The sequence below is a fragment of the Hesperophylax consimilis genome, chromosome 12 (genome assembly GCF_061612785.1).
Source record: "Hesperophylax consimilis isolate HC1 chromosome 12, BYU_Hcon_1.0, whole genome shotgun sequence".
Classification (NCBI taxonomy): domain Eukaryota; kingdom Metazoa; phylum Arthropoda; class Insecta; order Trichoptera; family Limnephilidae; genus Hesperophylax; species Hesperophylax consimilis.
In genome coordinates this window covers 22,974,601-22,996,064 of record NC_142847.1, presented here as the reverse complement: position 1 = coordinate 22,996,064, position 21,464 = coordinate 22,974,601, and the positions used below count along the sequence as shown (strand labels likewise).

Genomic DNA, 21,464 nt, shown 5'->3' with positions numbered 1-21,464 from the left:
TATTAGATCTTTATATTTTTATTTATTTAAAGCCCTCTTTCACAATGTATCTTTATATTTTGGAAATTATTAATATTTCCAGCAAACAATAACACCTTGACTATCTAAATAAATATCTACAAATGTCATAATTTTTTTCCTTTTTATTTATTTATTAATTTTAGAGAAATCGACAGTTTACATTTATTTCAGTTTGTACAAGTATTATATCGCCAAAATAAAACCAATTATGGATTTCCTCCTTGTGACTTTACCTTTACTGAGACAGCATAATAAGTAAATTAAATTTGTAAGAAAGGAATATGAATTAAAAAAATTATACAAAACATAATTTGTAGAAAGTTATTTTTTTAATCAATATTCTACAATAAAAATAATAAATAAATAATATATGAAACATGAGATATTTTTGTACAACTAAACAAAAGGCTGCGGTACCCATTATGCTTTGTAAATTAAAAAAAAAAAAAATGGTTTTATTTTATTATTTATTGGTTTAGCTACTTAAATTATTATCTTGGCTGCTTGATGTTGTACAATAGTGGATTTTGGTTATTGCTTAGATCAGCTGTTGTACAATAGTGGATTTTGGTTATTGCTTAGATCAGCTGTTGTACAATAGTGGATTTTGGTTATTGCTTAGATCAGCTGTTGTACAACAGTGTATTATGGTTACTGCTTAGATCAGCTGTTTTACAACAGTGGATTTTGGTTATTGCTTAGGTCAACTTTTGTACAACAATGGGTTTTGGTTATTGCTTAGATCAGCTGTTGTACAACAATGGATTTTGGTTATTGCTTAGATCAGCTGTTGTACAACAGTGGATTTTGGAGTAAAATCTTTCATAATATGGACATATTAGAATGTTTAGAAAGGCTTTTTTATTTGATGTAAATATGTATGTAAGTGTGTTAATTTTACTTTTGTTGTATTTTGGAACATTTTATGTGCTTTTGTTTGTTAATGAACTTAGTTGGATTAGCAACCGTTATAAAAAATAAAAATAAATTTCTCGTTGAATCCAAGACAAACACACCATGTGAGTAGGACTCCCGATTTAATAAAATTTTAAAAATTCGATAATAATTGGTTGACGCTCATATAAAAAAAAATACAGTGTGTGGCAAGCCTACGCACGACGGAAGTGAAACTTTTAGTATTCTTCTCTCTCTCTTTTCATTTCATATTATTATTATTCAGAATGCTGTACATTATAGTTTTAAAAAGCATAAATTTTTTTATAGGCGTGTTGTTAACAAATGAATGTTTAACTAGATTCCTAATATTGACATATTTATAAGTAACATGTGATAAAAAAAAATTAAAAGTTATAAAAATATGGGATTGGAACCCGGGTCCTGTATAACGAGTGTCGAACGCTCTGCCTCTAGACCGCGAGGAGAGGTATCTCGCGCGACGAGAACCGCGTATACAACGTGTACTCCTCAAATGACTTGTCCCGCGAAAATTTTCGTTTTCAAACACGGCAAATGAATAATATCACATAACGTCTCGTTAACGCTTTATATAGGGTCGAATCGAAGATATATTGGCAGTGTGAAGTCATATCTGTCGTTTTTCAAAATATTTCCCTATATCTGTCCGTTTTGGAAAAGATCTATCGTGTTTTAACAGTCTCATACCCGTATGGAGTCTAAATTTGAAAAACATTTCTAAATTTTGAAAAACTCACTTACGGCTGTGTTTTTTACTAAAAAAATTTGTCACGCACGTCTGCGAGGGTAGTTAGTCGCGTTATCGGCCTTGATTAGTAATTTTAATGATTCAAAATAAAAATAATTAATCAAAATACCGAGCGACTCTACCGGCTCGATTTGTAAGCTATATTTCGACCAAAATATCTAAAAGTCGCAGCACGAGAGCATTTTATAACTTTTCCTCGTATTAAAAAAATCACAGAAAGAAAAAAAATAATTAGTTAAAGCGGGGATCGAACCTCGGTTCTTCACGACTAGACCGCGAAGCTGAGCTTGGAGAGTGACCTAAACTAGGTATATAATATTAGCTAGGCTCCTATAGCGAAATGATCACGGTTTTTCGTGACGGTCATGAGTCGGTTTTACTCCGGTCCTCGAAAATGCATAACGCGCGTAAAGAAGTTTCACTTCAAAAATATCAATGCAAACTTACGACACAACAGTCCAGAGATTTATAAAAATATTTCTGATGTTTGAATCGTTGGGATTCTGCTGTATTCTTCTTGTTTGTTGTTACCTTACTGCTGAGGATTGTGAGCCCCACACAAATTACCCCTCCACTCATCATATGGTCTTGCGCTGCAAGGAGAGCCACATACACAGACGTTCGTAATCCTTGATCATACTGCATATTTTAATTGATCAGACTGTATCTTAAACTTTCAGATTGTAAACAGCAAGATGCGCCTGGTGTCCGCCGACGGCTCCCGCATCGAGTTCCCTGATGTGAACAATTGCCTGCTGGAGGACTACTTGCAGCGAAGGCGGAGGGGCGGGCGTTCCCCAGGAGTGGGGGGCTACCTCAACACGCCCGATTACTACCCCGGCCAGGTGGTCACGGGGCCGCTGGGCATGCTGGACGAGGCCATGTGGCTGCACACCACCAAGGAGATGAAGGCGGCCAAGAAACACAAGATGCGCGAGCAGAAGGTATGATGTATTGACTTCTATAATGCAAACAACTGCAGGACTTCTATTTCTTTCAATCGGGATGTATCACGTCTGTAATACTTTCATATGTGACAACCAGCCATTAACTGTATTCTTTCCACACCTGCTAAATTATTGGAAATAATCCATAAATATCCAGTACAATATTTAATGGTATTTACAGATTACATGGCGGAAGCACTCGATAACAATGAGCAAGTTTAAACATCATACAATGACTTTGCAAAGGTTTTTTGATAAGGTTGATCACTTAGTTCTCCCAACATTACTGTACACAGTTGACATTTGTAACGTGTGACCGGGTTGTTTCTACGACTTGTTCTTGAGTTCAACAGCTCGGCTATGGAATGATTTGCCAGCCTCAAAAAGATCCTCCACACAGCATCCCCCAAGATAACACGGGCGCTGAGGGAAATTATTTTTCTCATGGCCTATGTCTATGGTCTCCTGTATGAAGTTAATGTAAATTGTCTTCTAGTTCACGGTGGAGAGTGTGGACACCGAGAGCGTAGGCGTCCAGTGGCAATGCCGCGCCCTGGGCTCAGGGCCGCCTCAGCAGCCTCGTTTCCTCGTGGAGGGCGAGGAGCTGAGCCGCCTGAAGCTGCTGAACCTTTTTGAGCCGTGCACGCTGCAGCTGGGAGCCCGGAACTTCCTCACCGTTATGGAGACTGACAACTTCAGCACCAAGGGGCACTGGAAGAAGACGCAGAGTATGTTGATCTTTGATATAATATGTATACAGTTTAACATTGTGTTAGATATATTTATTTATTTATTGTATAGCGCCGCTTTTGTGAGATATCACCTCACCTCTAGAAATACACATTTAGTACACATCTGACTTCACAAATCACAAGTGTGCTTAACTGTTTAGTTTGGCAGTCACCTCTGGTTTCTAAAAGCCTCAAAAAGGACATTTCGGATTGATTCTCCTTCTTCACTGATAGATTTCAATCTTTAGAATATAGAAAAAAATATTGTAAAAAGTTATTAAAATATAAAATAAATAAGTAAAGATTCTTGAAAAAAAAGGTGTCATTTAAGAATGCTGTATTCGTTCTACCAGTTTTTCTAATAATAATAAAGTTTTGCGTCATTTCACTTCAAGTGTGCTTTACCATAATAAACTGAAAAACTTTCTGTGCAAAATCTTCCAAAAATTGGTGTCTTTGATCATAGGGAGGTAATTTTTTACTTCTTGTTCTTGTGTTTGACAGCTCAACTGTGGAAATAATTATCAGCTTTTGTGTTCGCTATAACTTGAATAAACCTCTGGGCCTCCTGTGCCAAGTTAATATTAAAAACTTGACTACTAATATCGATAAATGTGACAGTGTTTTTGTGTTGTTATTACTAAATAAGCAATTTAAATAACTATCGGATTACGGTATTTTGTCTACCTACTACATTTTTTCTGTTGTCGTTATTTTATCATTACGATTTCAACATTAGAAATTGTATGAACACTTAATGATTTGAATATTTAATTTGTATTTTTAGGCAAATTGTACAGAGCTCTCCGCCGTCAAACACGTCCAGCTAGATCTAGAGATACCAAAGAAGCAACGGCAAAAGATGCAGCAGCTAACACGCACACCCAAGACTCCAACTCCACAAACAAACTCTCCTTCCGCATCTCCTGCAAATACAAGAAGCGCCTCTCCATCCACAACAGGGATGCAAAGACGGTATTCGTGCACAACAACGCCACGCATCCCACGCCGCATGATACCAAAACACACAATTCAAAAGATGATACAAAGAAAGACGACAAAACTGGCACAGCGAAGTCCGGCGTGGATATTGTGATTGTAAATGGAGAATCTGAAGAATCCGATCTGGCCAATGCTGGGAAACCTGATCAAGCTCCAGACAATACAGACGGGCAAAGTAAACCATCCATTTCTCCGCAGCCACAAAAAGACGTTGGTTCCAGACTGGACGTTCCTGAAGCCACCATGAATGGACGGAAAAGTTGCAGCCCTGATAGGTCTTCCACTCCGGAGATTTCCGTTTCACCTGAGAAGAGGAAGAGATTGAGGAAGGCCAAATTGTAAGTTTTATTTTGTGTAACCTATTGTTATGTTGTTTTACTAAGTTGAAATTAGATATTCCTTCTTTTGTTGTGACTCAGAAAGCTGTTAGTATTCAATATTATCCTATTGTATTTGTAAGAATAGTACTTTATTGCCAATGTTGCCAATCAGTTTGTGTAAAATAAATGTATTCTCCCATTTCTTGTTGTGTCAAAATTGCACCTTTCCTTATATGGATACAAGAAAATCGCAATTAGATTTGTGCTTACCATTGCACAATTATTTGTTCCAAGTAAAATGTAAAAATTATCAGAAAAAATATATTGGTTAATACTTCCTACTGTGACCATTAAGATTTCTACATTGTAACATTCCAAATGTGACTATGACTAAACGTAACTCATACCCAAGTGGGTGGTGATATACCTTATATTCACCTGGTTATATTCACTCATACCCAAGTGGGTGGTGATATACCTTATATTCACCTGGTTTTATATAGTACAGATAAAAGAGCTCTTGTGAGGTGTCACATAAAATCATAAATCAGTTTCATGGGGTGAGGTTTGTCCAGGTCTCGACAGCAGATACTGGATCGGAATAGACCTGTTGAGTGAGACCCTTTGACCTCTCCAGCCAGACTCTCGACCTTATAGCTTTGCACCTCAGTGGGAGGGATTGATTCATATGTTCGTCACTCCTGGAAAACTGATATCTAGGTTCCTACTCACCCTCATGCCATTTCACTTCCCAGAACTTCCTCCTTCCTTTTCATCCAGTGTCCCCAAAGATCTTTTATGTAGTTAATTTAAAAAAAAACAAAAGTTTTAGTTGACTGTGGTGACCATTCGTTTAAACTTAAGGTAAGTTAATTGAATTTGCAGTTACCCTATCAGTATTCCCCACATCAATGTGTGACCTAAAGCATCAGCACTTGTAACCCTGACCTGACTGTTTGTGGTGTCCTAGATCCCCGTCAAATAACAGCTCGGGAGACCCCTTGAACCTGGTCATCGCAGATCACAAAAGCTCTCGCACAGACCTGGACGATTCCGATAATTGGGACAACACCAGCTCTGACGAGGGTACCAACTCTGACAGGTAAATTGCATATGTTGGAGAAGATGTAAAAGTAGCCTATCCTATGCTTGTATTCATTGCGATTTCAAATTATGTTATGTTATTTAGTACACCTAACCCAGCTATTTAGTACACCTTACCCACATTATTATAAAGCCGGCATAAATCTCCTGAAGTAAATACATCTAACTGCGCATGTTTGATAAATCCCTGTAATATATAGTTTGCCCTCTGTAACCTTAAATATGAGATTTGGTTCAGAATACATCCAGCTCCCACAGTTGGCTCATTGTTACTGTAGATTAAAGTCTAAACAAAATGCAGTGTTGCTGCCTGAATCAGGACCAGACAACCTTGTTATTTTTTTAAATTACTGCTTCTGGTAACTGTCGACTGTTGCTTGAAAAATTTTTGCGACTGTTACTGTAGTTTTTCTAATGCGATTTCATCCTTTATGCTTTGAAACGGTATAGACGAAAAAATCGGAATCGCTTGCGCTAATGTCACTATAGATTCTACTGTTTATTTCATGAATGTAGAGCCTCTATGAAAGCATGAAATAGTTTGTCTATGAGTATCAAAATTAGTTTACGTAAAATGGCTTCAAAATATAAATATTAGAATTTTCGAAACACCCTTTGATTGTGGTTTTTCGTGTAGTTATATATTCAGGTTGGTGTAGAAATAATGAAACCAGTTTATATATTCATATAAATATTTATTTTTGGCAGTTGTCAATCACTCGAGTGGTTCTACATATATTTTTTTGACAGTAGCTTTCGCCTCTAAGATACATAATCCGGTAAAAACAAATGCAAAAAAACATAAATCGTATTTTTATTCTGATATTAGCCAACAAAAACTTATCAAGGTAATTTTCACACATTGCTTTGAATTCTTAGCCAACAGTCAGGGGTATTTTGAGGATTATATGAGGGGTATGCTCCGACAAGAGGATAATAAACAAAAATTTAACAGCTTTTATTAAATGTTTCAGTTGCGCCACCTGGTCTTCGCACTGCTCCTCCAGCCCCAACAACTCATGGCGAGGGCGCCGCCTGCCCCAGCTGGTGACCAAGTTCCTGAAGGGCAAGCGCCTGAAGCGGAGCTCCCAGCGCGAGCCCAGCGGGCCCAAACCCAAGCCTGGAGACCGCCTGGTGGTGGAGACCCTGACTACTGCCAGCAAGGCCAATGTGGTGTGGCAGGTAGGAATCCCAACAAACACTACCAACATGTAAATCTAACTTACATACATCATCAGCACTACTACAACCCTTGGAGAGTCCTGGCCACCTCAAAGAAATGCCTACTATATATTATGCAGCACTCTGGAAAGACGTGTCCTTTGTGACAAAAAGAAAGATAATTAAACATTTATTATTAGTATTATTAGTTCTCGTCCGTGGCAATGAATTTTATTTTAATTTAAAATTTTTTTAAACTTTTATGTTTTATTTTTTATATCCTGTGATTTGTCATTGTTCTGTGTAAATGTAAATATAAATATACACAATATACAAAGGATTTGAGAAATGTTTATATATAACTTACTTTTTAATAGTCTTACCGAGCAAAAGACAGTCTGAGAATGAGATTTGCAAACCAGGCTGTGAGCTATTTTATTTTTGTGAAGAATTTTGTGCATTGAGCTAGTAGTGAGATGTTGGCGTGGCAATATTGAAAATTTTATTAATTATGTATGAAATTAAAAATAATAAAATTAAACTGAGATAGGAACATGCATCTGCCACAATCTAAGTATAAGTTGGTGATGTATTACTAGTTTTTATCCCTTTTCAGGATGGCACCATTGAGCTGGGCATCCCCTCCATCGAGCTGTACCCCATCCACCACCTGGATGGGCAGGAATGCTTTCCGGGAGACTTTGTGGTCAGTGGCAGCGGATCTCCGTCCCTCAGAGACTACGGAGTGGTGCAGAAAGTGGACCACCACGGCCGCACGGCAGTCGTCAAGTGGTTCCGCACCTACACCAGCTGTCAGGAACCAGTGTGAGTTCTGATGATGTACATTGAAATTTTTACCTTTACACGCTGTATTCATTTGTAAACTTACATAATAATTATTGTGTTCACTTTTTTGACACAGAAAAGGTCAAGGTGTATAGAATTTATAGATCTGATACATACAAATGTGATAATTTTTTTTTTAAAAATATGAATACCACTAAACAGCTGTCCAGAGCTAGTGGGACTATTGATATTGTAAGGCTAAAGGTGGGAGGGAAGAGGAAGGTTGATAAATTCCTAGCTCTTCCGATCTGGTCACCACTCATGGCTAAAGACATTTCAAGCAACGTTTCGATTCTGAATGATTGTTTTTCATTGATAGAGTATCTTCAAAATGCTGAAACTGAAATGCATCAGAGCTGTTGAAAACTATAATATGTACACAGGAACTGTCAAAATATGCAGTTCGTTGTGAGGACAATGCACATTAAAAGAATTGGGATCTTTCCACTAATGTCAACTATGTATACACATGCTGCCCCAGAAGCACAAGGACATTTTTTTAAAGTTTTTTGTTTTTAGCATTTTAACTCTATGCAGAGATTGAAGTTTATTTAACAGGGTTAAGAGCACAGGTGGCGTATTATGTATTACTCAAATATCATTACTTAACATATGTATTTCGCAAACTGTTCAAATTGCACAACTGTCCCTTAGTTTATTATGTAGTTACTTTTCCAACTTTTGTGCTAGTAACTACTTAGGTTCACGAGTTGTTTCATCTAATACTGTAGTTTGGCCATATTTATTTTCATATTATTAACTCCGATCTATCATTTACATAACCATGGATGAAACAATGCGGCCTTAGTTGCTTTAGTTTATAATTACTGATAGAGTGAAATCAACTTATCAATCAATATATGTATTTTCTATGTAATATGATTAATTAGAGAATAAATAGAATTATATAGTCGACTCCGCAATTGGTACAGCAGTTTATGGAACAACCAGTTATTTGGTACAAAACCCAAGGAATAGATAAATTAAGAAACTAATACTCATTTAATTTGGTCATCTTCATTTACTGAGACATCTGAAGTAGATGTCTCAGTAAACGAATTTGGTTGAGAAGGGCGGGCGTGCGGTATGCGACGCAGGGGATTCTTCTCTCTATGGGAGTTCTGAATTCATTCGGCAGTAATTCGGTAGACTTCACCCACGCTGGCTGTTCGCCGACATTCGTTAACGTAAAGTTGTTCAGTTCACAGTACACTGCCGCACTTTTAAGAAGTAATTTTCTGGGTTACTGTTATCATAATACATACATTATCAGGGTAGCCACAGATCCTGTAAACCAGATATTGCCACTGAATTTCGTCAAACCGGGAAATGTCAAGGAATTTATAAATACATATTTTTGAAATATGTATTAGACAATTTTATTATTTTTCAATATCTGAAATTTTAAGAATAAAAATATAGCCTAAAATTCGAGCTACGCGGACGCCCCTTTAGTTTGGGTAGGTATTCGGAATAAGGTGACTTATTCTTGTGTGAATCGATTTTTGGCTGCGGGGCCGGGTCTTCAAAATCAGATATTCAAAGTAAATTCATAAAAATACAACACGGACCGTCAAATGCATAATAATTCCAATATTCAAAATTGCATAGGCACATTAACATTTCATTACTATGACATTTGAATTCAGTATTACAAATCTAGAAATAAGTCATAGCGGAAAGGAACTTGTAAAGTTTATAACGATAATATTGTATTGTAAATGATTTTTATAGTAAAATTAATAATGAATAAGTATGTAATTAATGTTAAATACCTCATCATTGTGCGCATTTTATGAAATAATAATCAATACCTTAATAAATATAGAATTCGGAAGAAACATACATTCGCAAAATATCTGAAGGTATATGGTTAAAGACATTTAACCATTAGTATCATCTGTCTTTTTTGTTTTCATACAAGACATATAAGAAGGAAGTTTTTATGAACGGCTTTTAGGACGATCTCTGCCTGGGACTAGGATATTTAATAAAATGTGAGAAAAAAAATTCCAAAATTTAAATATTGAAGACAATATTAGTGATTTTTAAACGAAAATCTGAAACAGAAAAATCAGAAAAGGAAACGGTCACATCTGGGACTCGAACCCAGGACCCTTGTCTTTCCGGGACAATGCTCTACCAACTGCGCTAATGGGACCCTATCCTACTCGGTCACTTTTAACTGTATCATACTTCGAATAAGAACTACCAACATTGTCTTCATTTTTTCACCGCACATTATTATTGGCAACTATCTTTATGTATGATCGCAAGATTCAACCTTTTCTTCAATTCTTCGATTTTTTTTTCAATTCTTCAATTTTCTTCGATTCAACTCTTCAATTGGTAGAGCATTGTCCCGGAAAGACAAGGGTCCTGGGTTCGAGTCCCAGATGTGACCGTTTCCTTTTCTGATTTTTCTGTTTCAGATTTTCGTTTAAAAATCACTAATATTGTCTTCAATATTTAAATATTACAATTTGAGGTTTTACTCAATTAAGTTATTCCGAAAAATTAATATTCATTCTAGACTTGCAGAAAAGTCAACAGATGTCGCACATTAAAAATAAAAAATAAGATAGGTTTATCTAAAAGACGCTGTCTGGATTGCATTTAGTTCGGGTTGAATCTTGCGATCATACATAAAGATAGTTGCCAATAATAATGTGCGGTGAAAAAATGAAGACAATGTTGGTAGTTCTTATTCGAAGTATGATACAGTTAAAAGTGACCGAGTAGGATAGGGTCCCATTAGCGCAGTTGGTAGAGCAGTGTCCCGGAAAGACAAGGGTCCTGGGTTCGAGTCCCAGATGTGACCGTTTCCTTTTCTGATTTTTCTGTTTCAGATTTTCGTTTAAAAATCACTAATATTGTCTTCAATATTTAAATATTACAATTTGAGGTTTTACTCAATTAAGTTATTCCGAAAAATTAATTCCAAAATTTTTTCACCTTTTCAATACCAGGTTCCTCCTGAGGAACATCAAGACAAAAAAATAATATCTATTGATTTTATAAAACAAATCACCCCGTATTTTGCATATCGCTTGTGAAGTATATTCCTAATGATGTCTACTTTTTCTGCTGGGTTGCAACCTTTATTTCAGCGACAAATACTTTAAATAAAATGACAAATCCCGTTTTGCATGGACTGGGATTCATTATTATTTTTGGGTTATCTTTGTATTTATGCATGTTAACCTGTAAATCTATGTATTTTTTAATTAAACAATTTTTTGTGTTAGATTTTTTTTCCATACTAATAAAAAATAGCACTTTTAGGCCTAAAAATAATACAAATCAAATTTGATAAAAATCTAAATTAGTGAGAAAAAAAACATTAAGAACAAAAAAAATTCCTAATAATTATTTTAGGGGTTATCAAGCTAAAAAATGGTCTATACGTCAAAACAAAAGTGTGGTGCTGAAAGGTTTATATACATTTATAATATACATTTTTTTCCAAAACCTGATTGATACCAAAGACTGATTGATATTTTACCAATGATTTTCAGATATAAGATTCTATTAATTTGTTTCTGCCTTATAATTTCAATAAAAATAAATATGACATAAAAAACTTGGGTTTTTTAGGACGGCTGCTTATTTTGTAAAAATGTTTGGTCCTAAGACCCAATGAAGCTGAATCGACTGTATATGTAATTAATTAATTTATATCATTTCTGTGAAGTTTTGTGTTTTCAGTCCCCTGAAGACTGAAATTTGGGATTATTTGGGCCATTTTTACATTTCAATCCCTTGAAGACTGAAATATGAAAATGGCCCAAATAATCCCACACAAGATTTTCCCCATAAGAAGGTGTTTTTCATGTCCCCTGATAAACCTTATAAGAGAGTTTTACTGTATTTTCATGAAAGTAAAGTGGTTCACCGTTTGGATTATTTGTGTAAAAGTGAGTTTACCATGTATGTGTTGTTATTTCCTCCCCTGTTGGCTAGTGTCTTGGCTAGCAGTGATGATGTGACAATGCCCCCTCTTGACAGGCCGCAGCTGGTGTCGGAGAACGAGGTCAGCGTGTACGACCTGAAGGACCACCCCGACTTCCAGTATCGCCCCGGAACCGTCGTCATACGCGTGGCCAACTTCACGGGACCGGAGGCCACTTGCACCGCCGGACAGGTAACAAACACATGCTATATTAAATTGCCTTCATTCTCATCATATTTGTAATTTTTTTTATAGAAAGACAAACATTCCCGGGTTACAAGTAACCTGATAATGCGGCTGTCCCAAATACAAATGCTTTATATGCCGATAGGTAAAATGTTTAATGTTTTGTAATTTTGTAATGTGGGGTTAAATTATCCACAACCTCAAGTACCTACCCTACATTGTACCATCCATTTTCCAGAACGTTTATGATACCTGTTTTTCAAACATTATTATTTGTCTTTTTATCCAGGTTATTGATAATTTCCCTTCTGGTCGAGTGAATGTCTGGTGGGTGGATGGACACACTAGTATGTGCTGGCCTCAAGATCTCTACAAGGTGAATATAAATTATGTATTACCTATAGACTCGCGATGGGTCATCACTCATTTTATAAGATTATATTTTCCTATTACTCAAAGAGTCAACCAAATTGAATGATGGCTCAATTGAACAAAAGCATATGAGCAATGATCATACTGTGCTCGCCGGATACGGCTGCCAGCTCCTCAGCATAAGCGTATGATCGTATGACTCCCGGTACCGGTACGCCCTGTACCACGAAAAAATAAAATGCTAGGTAGTAAGTATGATGAATGAAAGGCGTCTGACATTCCAGACTATCAGACTCCGTTCACGTCTTTGAGTATGTAATAACAATTAATAATTGTTTAGTTAATGGCGTTATTTTTCTAAAATATTCAAGAACAGCGCAACATAATTCCAACATACTTTGAAGTATTGTAAAACAACAACAAATAAGTAAAAAAATTAAAAATAGTTGCCGCTCCATTGAACCGTGGTACGATTTACCGGGAGTTGTACGAATACGGTTCATCCAAAAGAGCTAGCTCAATTGTGCAGCTCGTTCATGAGTGACTCATTGCTACTACAGACCTAGTTGTTTTGGGTTCTGTATGTGATGTAGATTCATCACTTTCTAGCTTGTCCACTAATTTCTGGACACCGTGTAGTCTTAAATGTATACCCCAAACAAGAGTTTTGTCCGGTAAATCAAAGTTGTCTTTTTAATTACATATCTTCTCTGTAATTTAGGTAATCCTAGAAAATCTATTCGGTAATCGATCTGCGTTTACAAAAAAAGGAAAGGAAAGGGCAAAAGGAATGTTAATAGACATGTTCACTTTGCGATCTTATAGTGGACCCTAGTGACCTCCCTTCGGATTGTATGTAATTTTTACCTTTAGGTACGTTTTAATGTTAAGGTGAAAATGAAGCGACAATTCTCATACAATCTGTTTGGATGTCCCACTCGAAAACAACCCATATTATTATATTTATTTTAGTACTGAAAATAAAACTAAAAATGAGATTGGCCCAAATACCTAATTCATTGATATATCGCTCATAATAATCAAGTAAATGCATTAGCAAAAGTATTTATTTTTCATTCCATTTATGTGTGTGTTAGTAACTGATAGCTGAAACACGCACCCTACAATATAGGTAGGTAATCCCGATTTACGTATATTAGAATGAGACACACTCGTGTCCCGAAATACATTCGTCGAGCACGCTTTCAGCACACTCGTATTACGCATGTTAAAGTAGTTAAATATTTTTGTAGTAAATAGGTCAAAAGATTGCATGAAATGATTTGTGAATCTTATTAAATATTAATTTTTTTTTTTATAAATGTTCGAATATTGCTCGGTGCAAGGGCTATTATTCTAAAACAATGCGGCATGCACTTAGGTAGTTTTTCACAAATATTTGCTAGTTAGTATAATAATTATCTAATTTATTTATTTAATAAGTATCTAACCATCACGCCGCGCGCTGTTTCCCGGGTACCCCTGCTCAAGTCATAAAACGTAACAAATCACTTGGGGCGACGTATGGCAGAGGTGTTGGTTATCCAATAAATGGTGTTTTCCAATTCATCCAATTATGGTCTTTTCATTGAAAAAATATAAATCACTTGTAAAAAATATATAAGTTATTGGGAACCATGTTAATGGACTTATCTCAACCTTCATCCGGAAGATCGAGATTGTACAAATATCATCATACGTCGTTAGTGATGTAGACCCGGGAATATTCCCCGACCTGAAATAAATTCCCGAAAACGGGGAATTTATTTTATTTTTAATAAAATGGTTTCTACACTTCTCTTGGATGCTTTATTGAGTGTTAGCAGTTATCTAAGACGACATCCCCTGATCTAGGGACTTCCCTACCACTTATGCCCCCCCCCCCCCTCCCCCTTTTAGTTGTGATAGGAGACAATGCGGCCAATATGCTTATATGCAAGCTTTTACAAAGTGAATATCCGCACATTGTACCCCTTGGGTGCGTAGCTCATACAATGCACCTATTGGTGAATGACATTCTTTCTACCAAATCAGCAAACGTCTTCATTCATAGGGTTGTTAGTATCGTTAAGACCATTTGTCAATCACAAATACTGAGCGCATTACTAACTGAAATAAATACAGCAAAGAAATTGAATTCGACTCTACATCTTCCTGTCAAAACACGCTGGGGCAGTTATTTAAATTGCCTTGACAGCATTATGAAATGTAAAGTAAGCATGCAAACATTTGCAGTAAACGAAGCTGCCTCATCTTCACCTCGTGATATGAAGAACAGCCTGTTGGACGATGATGTTTACTGGACAAGAGTGACATCATTAGCTGATGTTCTGCGACCGATTGTTTCCTGGATTATTATATTATTTTATCACAGCTAGAGGGAGACGATCCACTAACACACAAAGCATTGTATGCTTTTGAGGATATTGAGAGCAGTCTGAGTAAAAATCTTCCAGCGTCTCTACTGTCACATGCCGAAGAGAAGCAAATACTGGAAAAGGCGGCGCAGCTCAAAGAATTTGCTATTGCTCCAATACATCTGGCTGCTGCCCTACTAGATCCAGGTCCCCAAGGACATCTACTAAGCCACGCACAGCAACTTGAAGCCACGCACAGCAACTTGAAGCACTTGAATTCATTGACCAAGTAGCAGGTCATATGGAGACTGTTGATAGTGAAAATGTTCTTGTTGATTTAGCCAATTATAGGGCTAAAGAAGAATCATGGAGCAAGGCATTCCTATGGAAGTGTGTCATATAAAAACACGCCAGTGATCTGTTGAAAGGGTATGTGCGGATGTTCTGATTTGTCACAGGTTGCCATAAAAATATTGACTGCTTCCATTACTTCAGCAGCTACTGAGAGATCTTTTAGCACATTTAGTCGCATTCATACAACACGGAGGAATCGTCTAACAACTCAAAGAGCAGGGAAAATAACATTTGTGGCACACAATTGGAAACTTCTTTCCTCTGAAAGAGGCTCTCAAGTTGCTCCCAAGAAAACCCTTTCTTCCACGGATGAGCAGATTGCTTCGCATCATAACGTTTCAAACCTATCTGGTACTCGCAAATGCAAACATCCAATTGACTGTGCTGAGGAAGAAGAAAACGTAGATAATCCTGAGTTGGCAACAACTTCGTCCGGGTCGGATGAAGAAGAAGAAGAATATGAAAGTGAAAGTGGAAGCGAAGTTGATAGTGTCAGTGTCCAATCGGTATCATCAGATGAACAGTAACGATCTGTGAAGTTCTGTCATTTTTACAGTTTTACGATTGATTTTTTATATGTACCGTTTACTAGCATAAAGTGTATATAGACTACTAATACTGTACAGTATACAATTATATAGAGATACATACTACTCACTTTAAAATTATTTTGATTGGTGTTTTTTTGTTATTTTTCTCTTGGATCCTATTCCTATATATATGGGAATAGTTTTTATGGATCTATCCTGCTCTATATGTACCATATGTGTGTATATTTTATTTTTTATTTAATAAATATGATTCTTTTTGAGGTATTATGTTGTTAAAATCAAAATTCCCCGTCCAGGGGAATATTCCCTGGAATTTATACATCACTATACAGCTCGACATTTAAGTGTAGAAAACAAATGATGGCGCTGCAATCGTTTTCTAGGTTTTAAATGGCAACACCAAGATGGCTCATAGGACAATGAATGTATGTTAAAAAAAAAACACTTCAGCCAAAATGCATATTTCATAACGTATTTGTATTTTCAAAAATTTTGCACAAAAAACTGTAATTTAAATGGAAGTAAAATAAAACAAAACAAGTCTTAAGTGGGCGTTTATTTCGCTATAAAAACGTAGGTACAAAAGGTATTTAAAAATCTGAGTCTATTAATTCAACACCTGACATGTAATTATTATCTTCGTCCTCATGCGATTCTTCTTCTTCCGTATCTTCATCTTCATCTAAACGTATTATCAGTTCATCGATATCATCATACAGAGTACTGCCTCGTGCATAATATTCTGCCTCAATTTTCATCACGTGTTTGCAACAATTTTTCCAATCATCAGCACTTATGCTATTAAAAGCATTTTCTGTCAGCTCTTTTATATTGACCGTGTTTCCAATATTCTGAGATGCAACTTTTCGTTTGGCCTGTGCCCAAATTAGCTCAATCGGGTTAAGGTCGCAGTGGTAAGGGGGAAGCCTTACAACCGTGTGACCATGCTCTCCTAATACTTCATCAATATCATATACAGGCTCTGGCTTATGCATTTTAACCAGAGCCAACAATGATGGTTTCCTTAATGAATTGTCAAAAACAATGTTGTTATGTAATAACCATGCTTTTATGTCATTAACTCTCGTTGAGGTTGTTGGTGCCTTGTTTCTCACAACACTGTGATAAGGCGCATTATCCATGACAATAATGGAGGGCTCTGCTATATTGGGTATGAGCTTCTCAACAACCCACTTTTTAAAATTATGTGCATTCATTTCAGAATGGTAATCCTCTTTTTTGTTTGTTCCACTAAAAATTAATAGGGCATTAGGGACAAAACCCATTTCACTTCCAGCGTGAACAATGATCCAGCGCTTACCTTTTGAAATATCGTGTTGAACTCCTGTCACATCCATAGATTGCCAGCATTTCTTTAGCTTGTAGGATGAATGGATATAACTTTCATCCAAGTAAATAATATTTTTTTGCAGTTCTTCAGGTAAATTTCGGTTATCCATGATAATTTTTAAGTAATGCTCTCTTTTCGCCGCAATATTTGTTTTTTCAATAAGAGCACTTCTGTTTGTTTTGCACTTTTTATAAACAAAGCCGATGGAATGCAAAATTCTTCTTAAATATTCCCGGCTACCATCAAATCCAATGTCTTCTTTGAGTACAGTTAGTAATGTTCTTAAAGTTGGGACTTCTTTTCGCACTATGTAAAAAAAATGAATTTTTTGTCGAATGGCACAAATATCAAAATCATCCAACTCTTTTTTAGGGCGTCCTATTTTCCGTTTTCCCGGTGTTTCAAATTTTCCGTCTGCCTTTTCCCCTTCCTTGACGATTCGTCTTACCGTTGATTCAGATTTTCCTGTGTGTGAAAAACATCATTAAAATTAGTATTATAGAAAAAAATTATAGTTAAAAAAACACATACTAGATAATATTCATTTAGAAAGAAAGAAAGAAAGATAAAATTAAGAAAAAAGTTACTTTTCTATGAGTTTAAAGAAGTTGCAAATTTTTTTTTTTAATTGAGTTATTCCCTTTTTCCTGTGGCCTCATATGAACTGTCAAAAGGAAATGTCAAATTCGGATTGTTAAGCATAACCTCAAATCAGATTGTAACGGTTATAATCGCTCGAAAATTGGCATAAATCTTCTAATACTAATGAAATTTATTAAAAAAACTATACTACGTACCAGTCATTTCTGCAGTTCGTTTGTAAACATCTTCTAAATTAGATAGGAGCATCTTCGCGCGATATTCGGCTAGGCAGCGTTGAAAAACGCTGTATATAACTTCTCTTGCACCACTACGTATCGGTTTGTTCATTTTAATTAAATTCAAACAATATACAGGCAAACAATGAAAAAATAATTATTAAATGAGCGGATCATACACGGATTTAAGACAGTAAATCGGAGCAACATGACCATAACATGACAGACATACGAAACGTCATAGACAAAGCAACTAATTCGGTGTTGCCATAGTAATGAAAAATTTAGTTCCAATTTAATACATTTCTAGACATGCTGGATTCACTGTACGTCGTGCAAGCAGGTTAAAAAAGTGTTTAGTTAACGCCTGCAAGCTCACCCACCTAAGCTCTGTTACTTGGCCGGCCCGTTTTATAATAATAAATTTTTTCTATAGAAACACATGTGCGAGTTTTGGCAAATGTTTTGTTGTATTTGTTAGTTTGCGATAAAATTATGTGTTTTTATGCCGTTCTCTAAGAATCGAGCTTTATAGGAACAAAAAATAATTGAATGTATGGACACAAAGCAATAATTCATCTCAATATTAAAAATCATAACGCGTCCAAAGTGTTTTATTCGACAATATTGAAAATAACGCCATATATCAGTGTGAAGTTTTCTAAATATGTTTTGAGAATACACTTAATGCTTGGTTTCCATGCCTTGCAGAATAATACTGAAACATAAAAATGAACATTCCGATTATATACAAGGACAGACTAATACGTCCATTGTTAATGAAGTATTAATTGTTCAGGTTGGAGAGTATGACTCTGATGAGGGAGACCTGTGGGCCGAGGACGGCACGGGATCTGAAGACTCCTGGGAGACACAGTACTCTGGTGGCTCTGGAGGAGTGAGGAGCCGAGAGAGGGACATGGTGGAAGGATACGAAGGTGCCGTTGACCTCACTGTCAACTCTCCGGGAGGTAATATTAAGATAAAATTCTGCACAGTATGTATGTGGAAAAAAATGTTCTCTAGATTACCAATGCCAATTTACACTTTGATTAGTAACAAGTGATAAAGAATTCCCAGGCAGAGCTCGTACGCACATTCTTGGAGCAATCGAAAGGAATGTATGTCGTAACTTGTTTGTTATAACATTGATGGGTGACAGTGACCATTCTTCTATAATTAACGGGACCTTTACAATAGGATAAATATTTGAAATATAATATAAATTAGCACCTACATCGATGATTAACCCCTCAGTCCTATTCATATGGCATATTCTGTCAGAAGCTCGGAGTATTTCCGCTCTGCAATAAAATCAATATGATGGAATATTTCTGAACGTATCTGAAAACTGTTTTTGAAAGGTGATGAAAATGTGACTTTTAGATCATTTTTGTAACCATGGCAGTATGGGAGACAACGGTTTCTATGGGACCATATGAGTTGTAAGATACATAACATTTTATTTGTATGCATACATTAACCCTTCAGGCTAATTTGTTCGCTTTTGGGAACAACTCATATGGTCTCATAGAAATCGTTGTATCGGAATCGGGTTCCTATGAGCGTTTTACACCAAGGACGTCGCTTTCTTCCAAGTTAGTAGGTAAGTAACGAGAGTGAAGGGAGTAGAAAATTAGTTACAACTCTTACAAAGACACGGATTTTTTTTCAATAGTATCCCCAATCGGGGCAGGTAGTAGGTATCTGGTGTGGGTGAACGGAGTGCCATATGGATTATTGCATTTTCAAACACACGGAAAAAGCACCGCAAGCAACAAAAATTCCATGGGAAATGTGTTTTTTTTAACGAAATGATTTTTTTTAAACTCACTGGAAATAATATATTATTATTGTTATTATTTTGTAATGTATTATCATTCACCTGCGTTTGTCTTAATAATATATAATGACGAAATGCGAAAATGTTAGGATTTTTATGAATGCGAATTCCGACATTGTGACAAAACATTGGTATTTTACTAAAAGTTTATCAGGATACCAATCAATTCATTAATTATTGGCTTGAAATCCTATTTTTAACAGGGTTATGATTAATTTAAATTATCAATATTTTTATATCAGTAAGATTTCTCCGTGTTAAAATATAAAACAAAAATCGGTCTTTGGTCGGGGCCCCCACCCTAAGGTTGGAGCCCTAGGCCGGCGCCTCTCGGACCTATGCGGAAGTCCGAATCTGACACTGTATCTTGTCACATTTATTATTAAAAAATATCAGATTTGTGGTTTTGGCGCCAATTATGACCAATATTATTTTTCATTTCATATTTTTTTATTACCAAAATTTCTTTACCAATTCTGGCTTTGCCAGCTTTTTCTATTGTTTCAGTTATTAAAAAAAAATAGATATTTGTGTGTTGGCGTCTTAAGAAGAAATTAATAGTTTGGTAGCTCTATATTAAACTCATTCTTTATTCTGTGTCTGCTGATATAGTTCTGTGAATTAGTTGACTCACAATAAAATTAACTTTTAGCAAATGAAGGCAGATTTGTAACTTTGATTCAAAATTTAGGTACTTGGTACTTAGGGCTCAAGTACGTATTCCTAAACAATTAACAACTAAATGCATTAAAGGTAGACTATCTAAATTCAATAATTTTATTTGTCAAAGCACAAAACAACCATTCACATTTATAGTACAACTAACTGAAGTCCTCGGCATTGCTCGGGCTTTACACGGTAATTTTCCTCTTATTTGAACATCAAGTGTGCAAAATTTCATCAAGAGGTATCACAATTGTGCTGGGATGGCGGTGGGGGTTATTTTTCGAAATCTCACTTAACAGTGACCTTCCTCTTGTTTTGAAGGTGAAGTGTGCAACATTTCATCAGTCTCAGAATAAAACTCTAGATTTGTATAAAAATTAAAGCCACTCCCCCCTCCCGCGTGCACGCTCTCCACAGAAACTCTTTTTTAACATTATAAAAATAGATAGATAATTAGATATAAAAGAGTATTTTGGTCAAGATAATTTTACTGTTAATGCATTTTTAAGCGTTTACATATTCAACTTTTAGGTCCCGACTTCCCCAAAGTTCCCCGCTGCCTGGAGCCGCGTGCCGCTGCACACATTGAGAGGGGACGGGCCGCCATGGCCAAACTCGAGGAGATGTTCTCCAAGAATCCAGCCTTGCAAAATCAAGAGGTGGGGTTTTTATTAAGTCTTTTAACCTACGCTAATAAACATTCCATCTCTTCATTCCACTACTTGACACTAGCCTGAATACTCCTGTCTCTTTTCGGGGTATATTATATAAATTTTTTTATATTTTTTGTATTTGGTCATGTATTTTATTGTTTTCTTGAAATTTTTAGAATACCATGTTTTTAATTTTGAAGAGAATATATACACACCACTGTAACATTGAAAATGAATACTAAGGTGTTTTATGAATTAATAAAAAAGTGGGTGTGTCAAGCCTACGCAAGACAGAAGTGAAACTTCTAGTATTCCTCTCTCTCTATTTTCATTTCATCATCTCTATTTTCTCTCTTAGGTTAGTTTGAAAATTAGAGGTTAAATAATTCAACGACGAAGCATGGATTTGCTTTTTCTAATATTTTCTTATAGATGAATGACGTTCGATTAATGTATAGTTCCAAAAATTTTCAATTTATTCACAAGTATACAATATTACATAAATAACAATATTACAATTAAAAATTACAAAGAAATTACAATGA

General features: G+C 35.8%; 1 protein-coding gene across 3 annotated transcripts in view; it reads left to right on the top strand.

Annotated features, from left to right (window-relative positions):
• LOC149419331 (uncharacterized) overlaps nt 1-21,464 on the top strand; it is a 47,195-nt gene that overhangs the window by 1,354 nt on the left and 24,377 nt on the right. For all 3 annotated transcript variants that reach the window (XM_089638226.1, XM_089638227.1, XM_089638225.1), the window contains exons 3-12: nt 2,386-2,649; nt 3,149-3,380; nt 4,171-4,723; nt 5,676-5,807; nt 6,784-6,991; nt 7,587-7,795; nt 11,825-11,960; nt 12,244-12,330; nt 18,557-18,728; nt 20,798-20,925. In XM_089638226.1, coding sequence (XP_089494352.1) covers nt 2,386-2,649; nt 3,149-3,380; nt 4,171-4,723; nt 5,676-5,807; nt 6,784-6,991; nt 7,587-7,795; nt 11,825-11,960; nt 12,244-12,330; nt 18,557-18,728; nt 20,798-20,925 — 2,121 coding nt within the window. The remainder of the gene's footprint in view (nt 1-2,385; nt 2,650-3,148; nt 3,381-4,170; nt 4,724-5,675; nt 5,808-6,783; nt 6,992-7,586; nt 7,796-11,824; nt 11,961-12,243; nt 12,331-18,556; nt 18,729-20,797; nt 20,926-21,464) is intronic.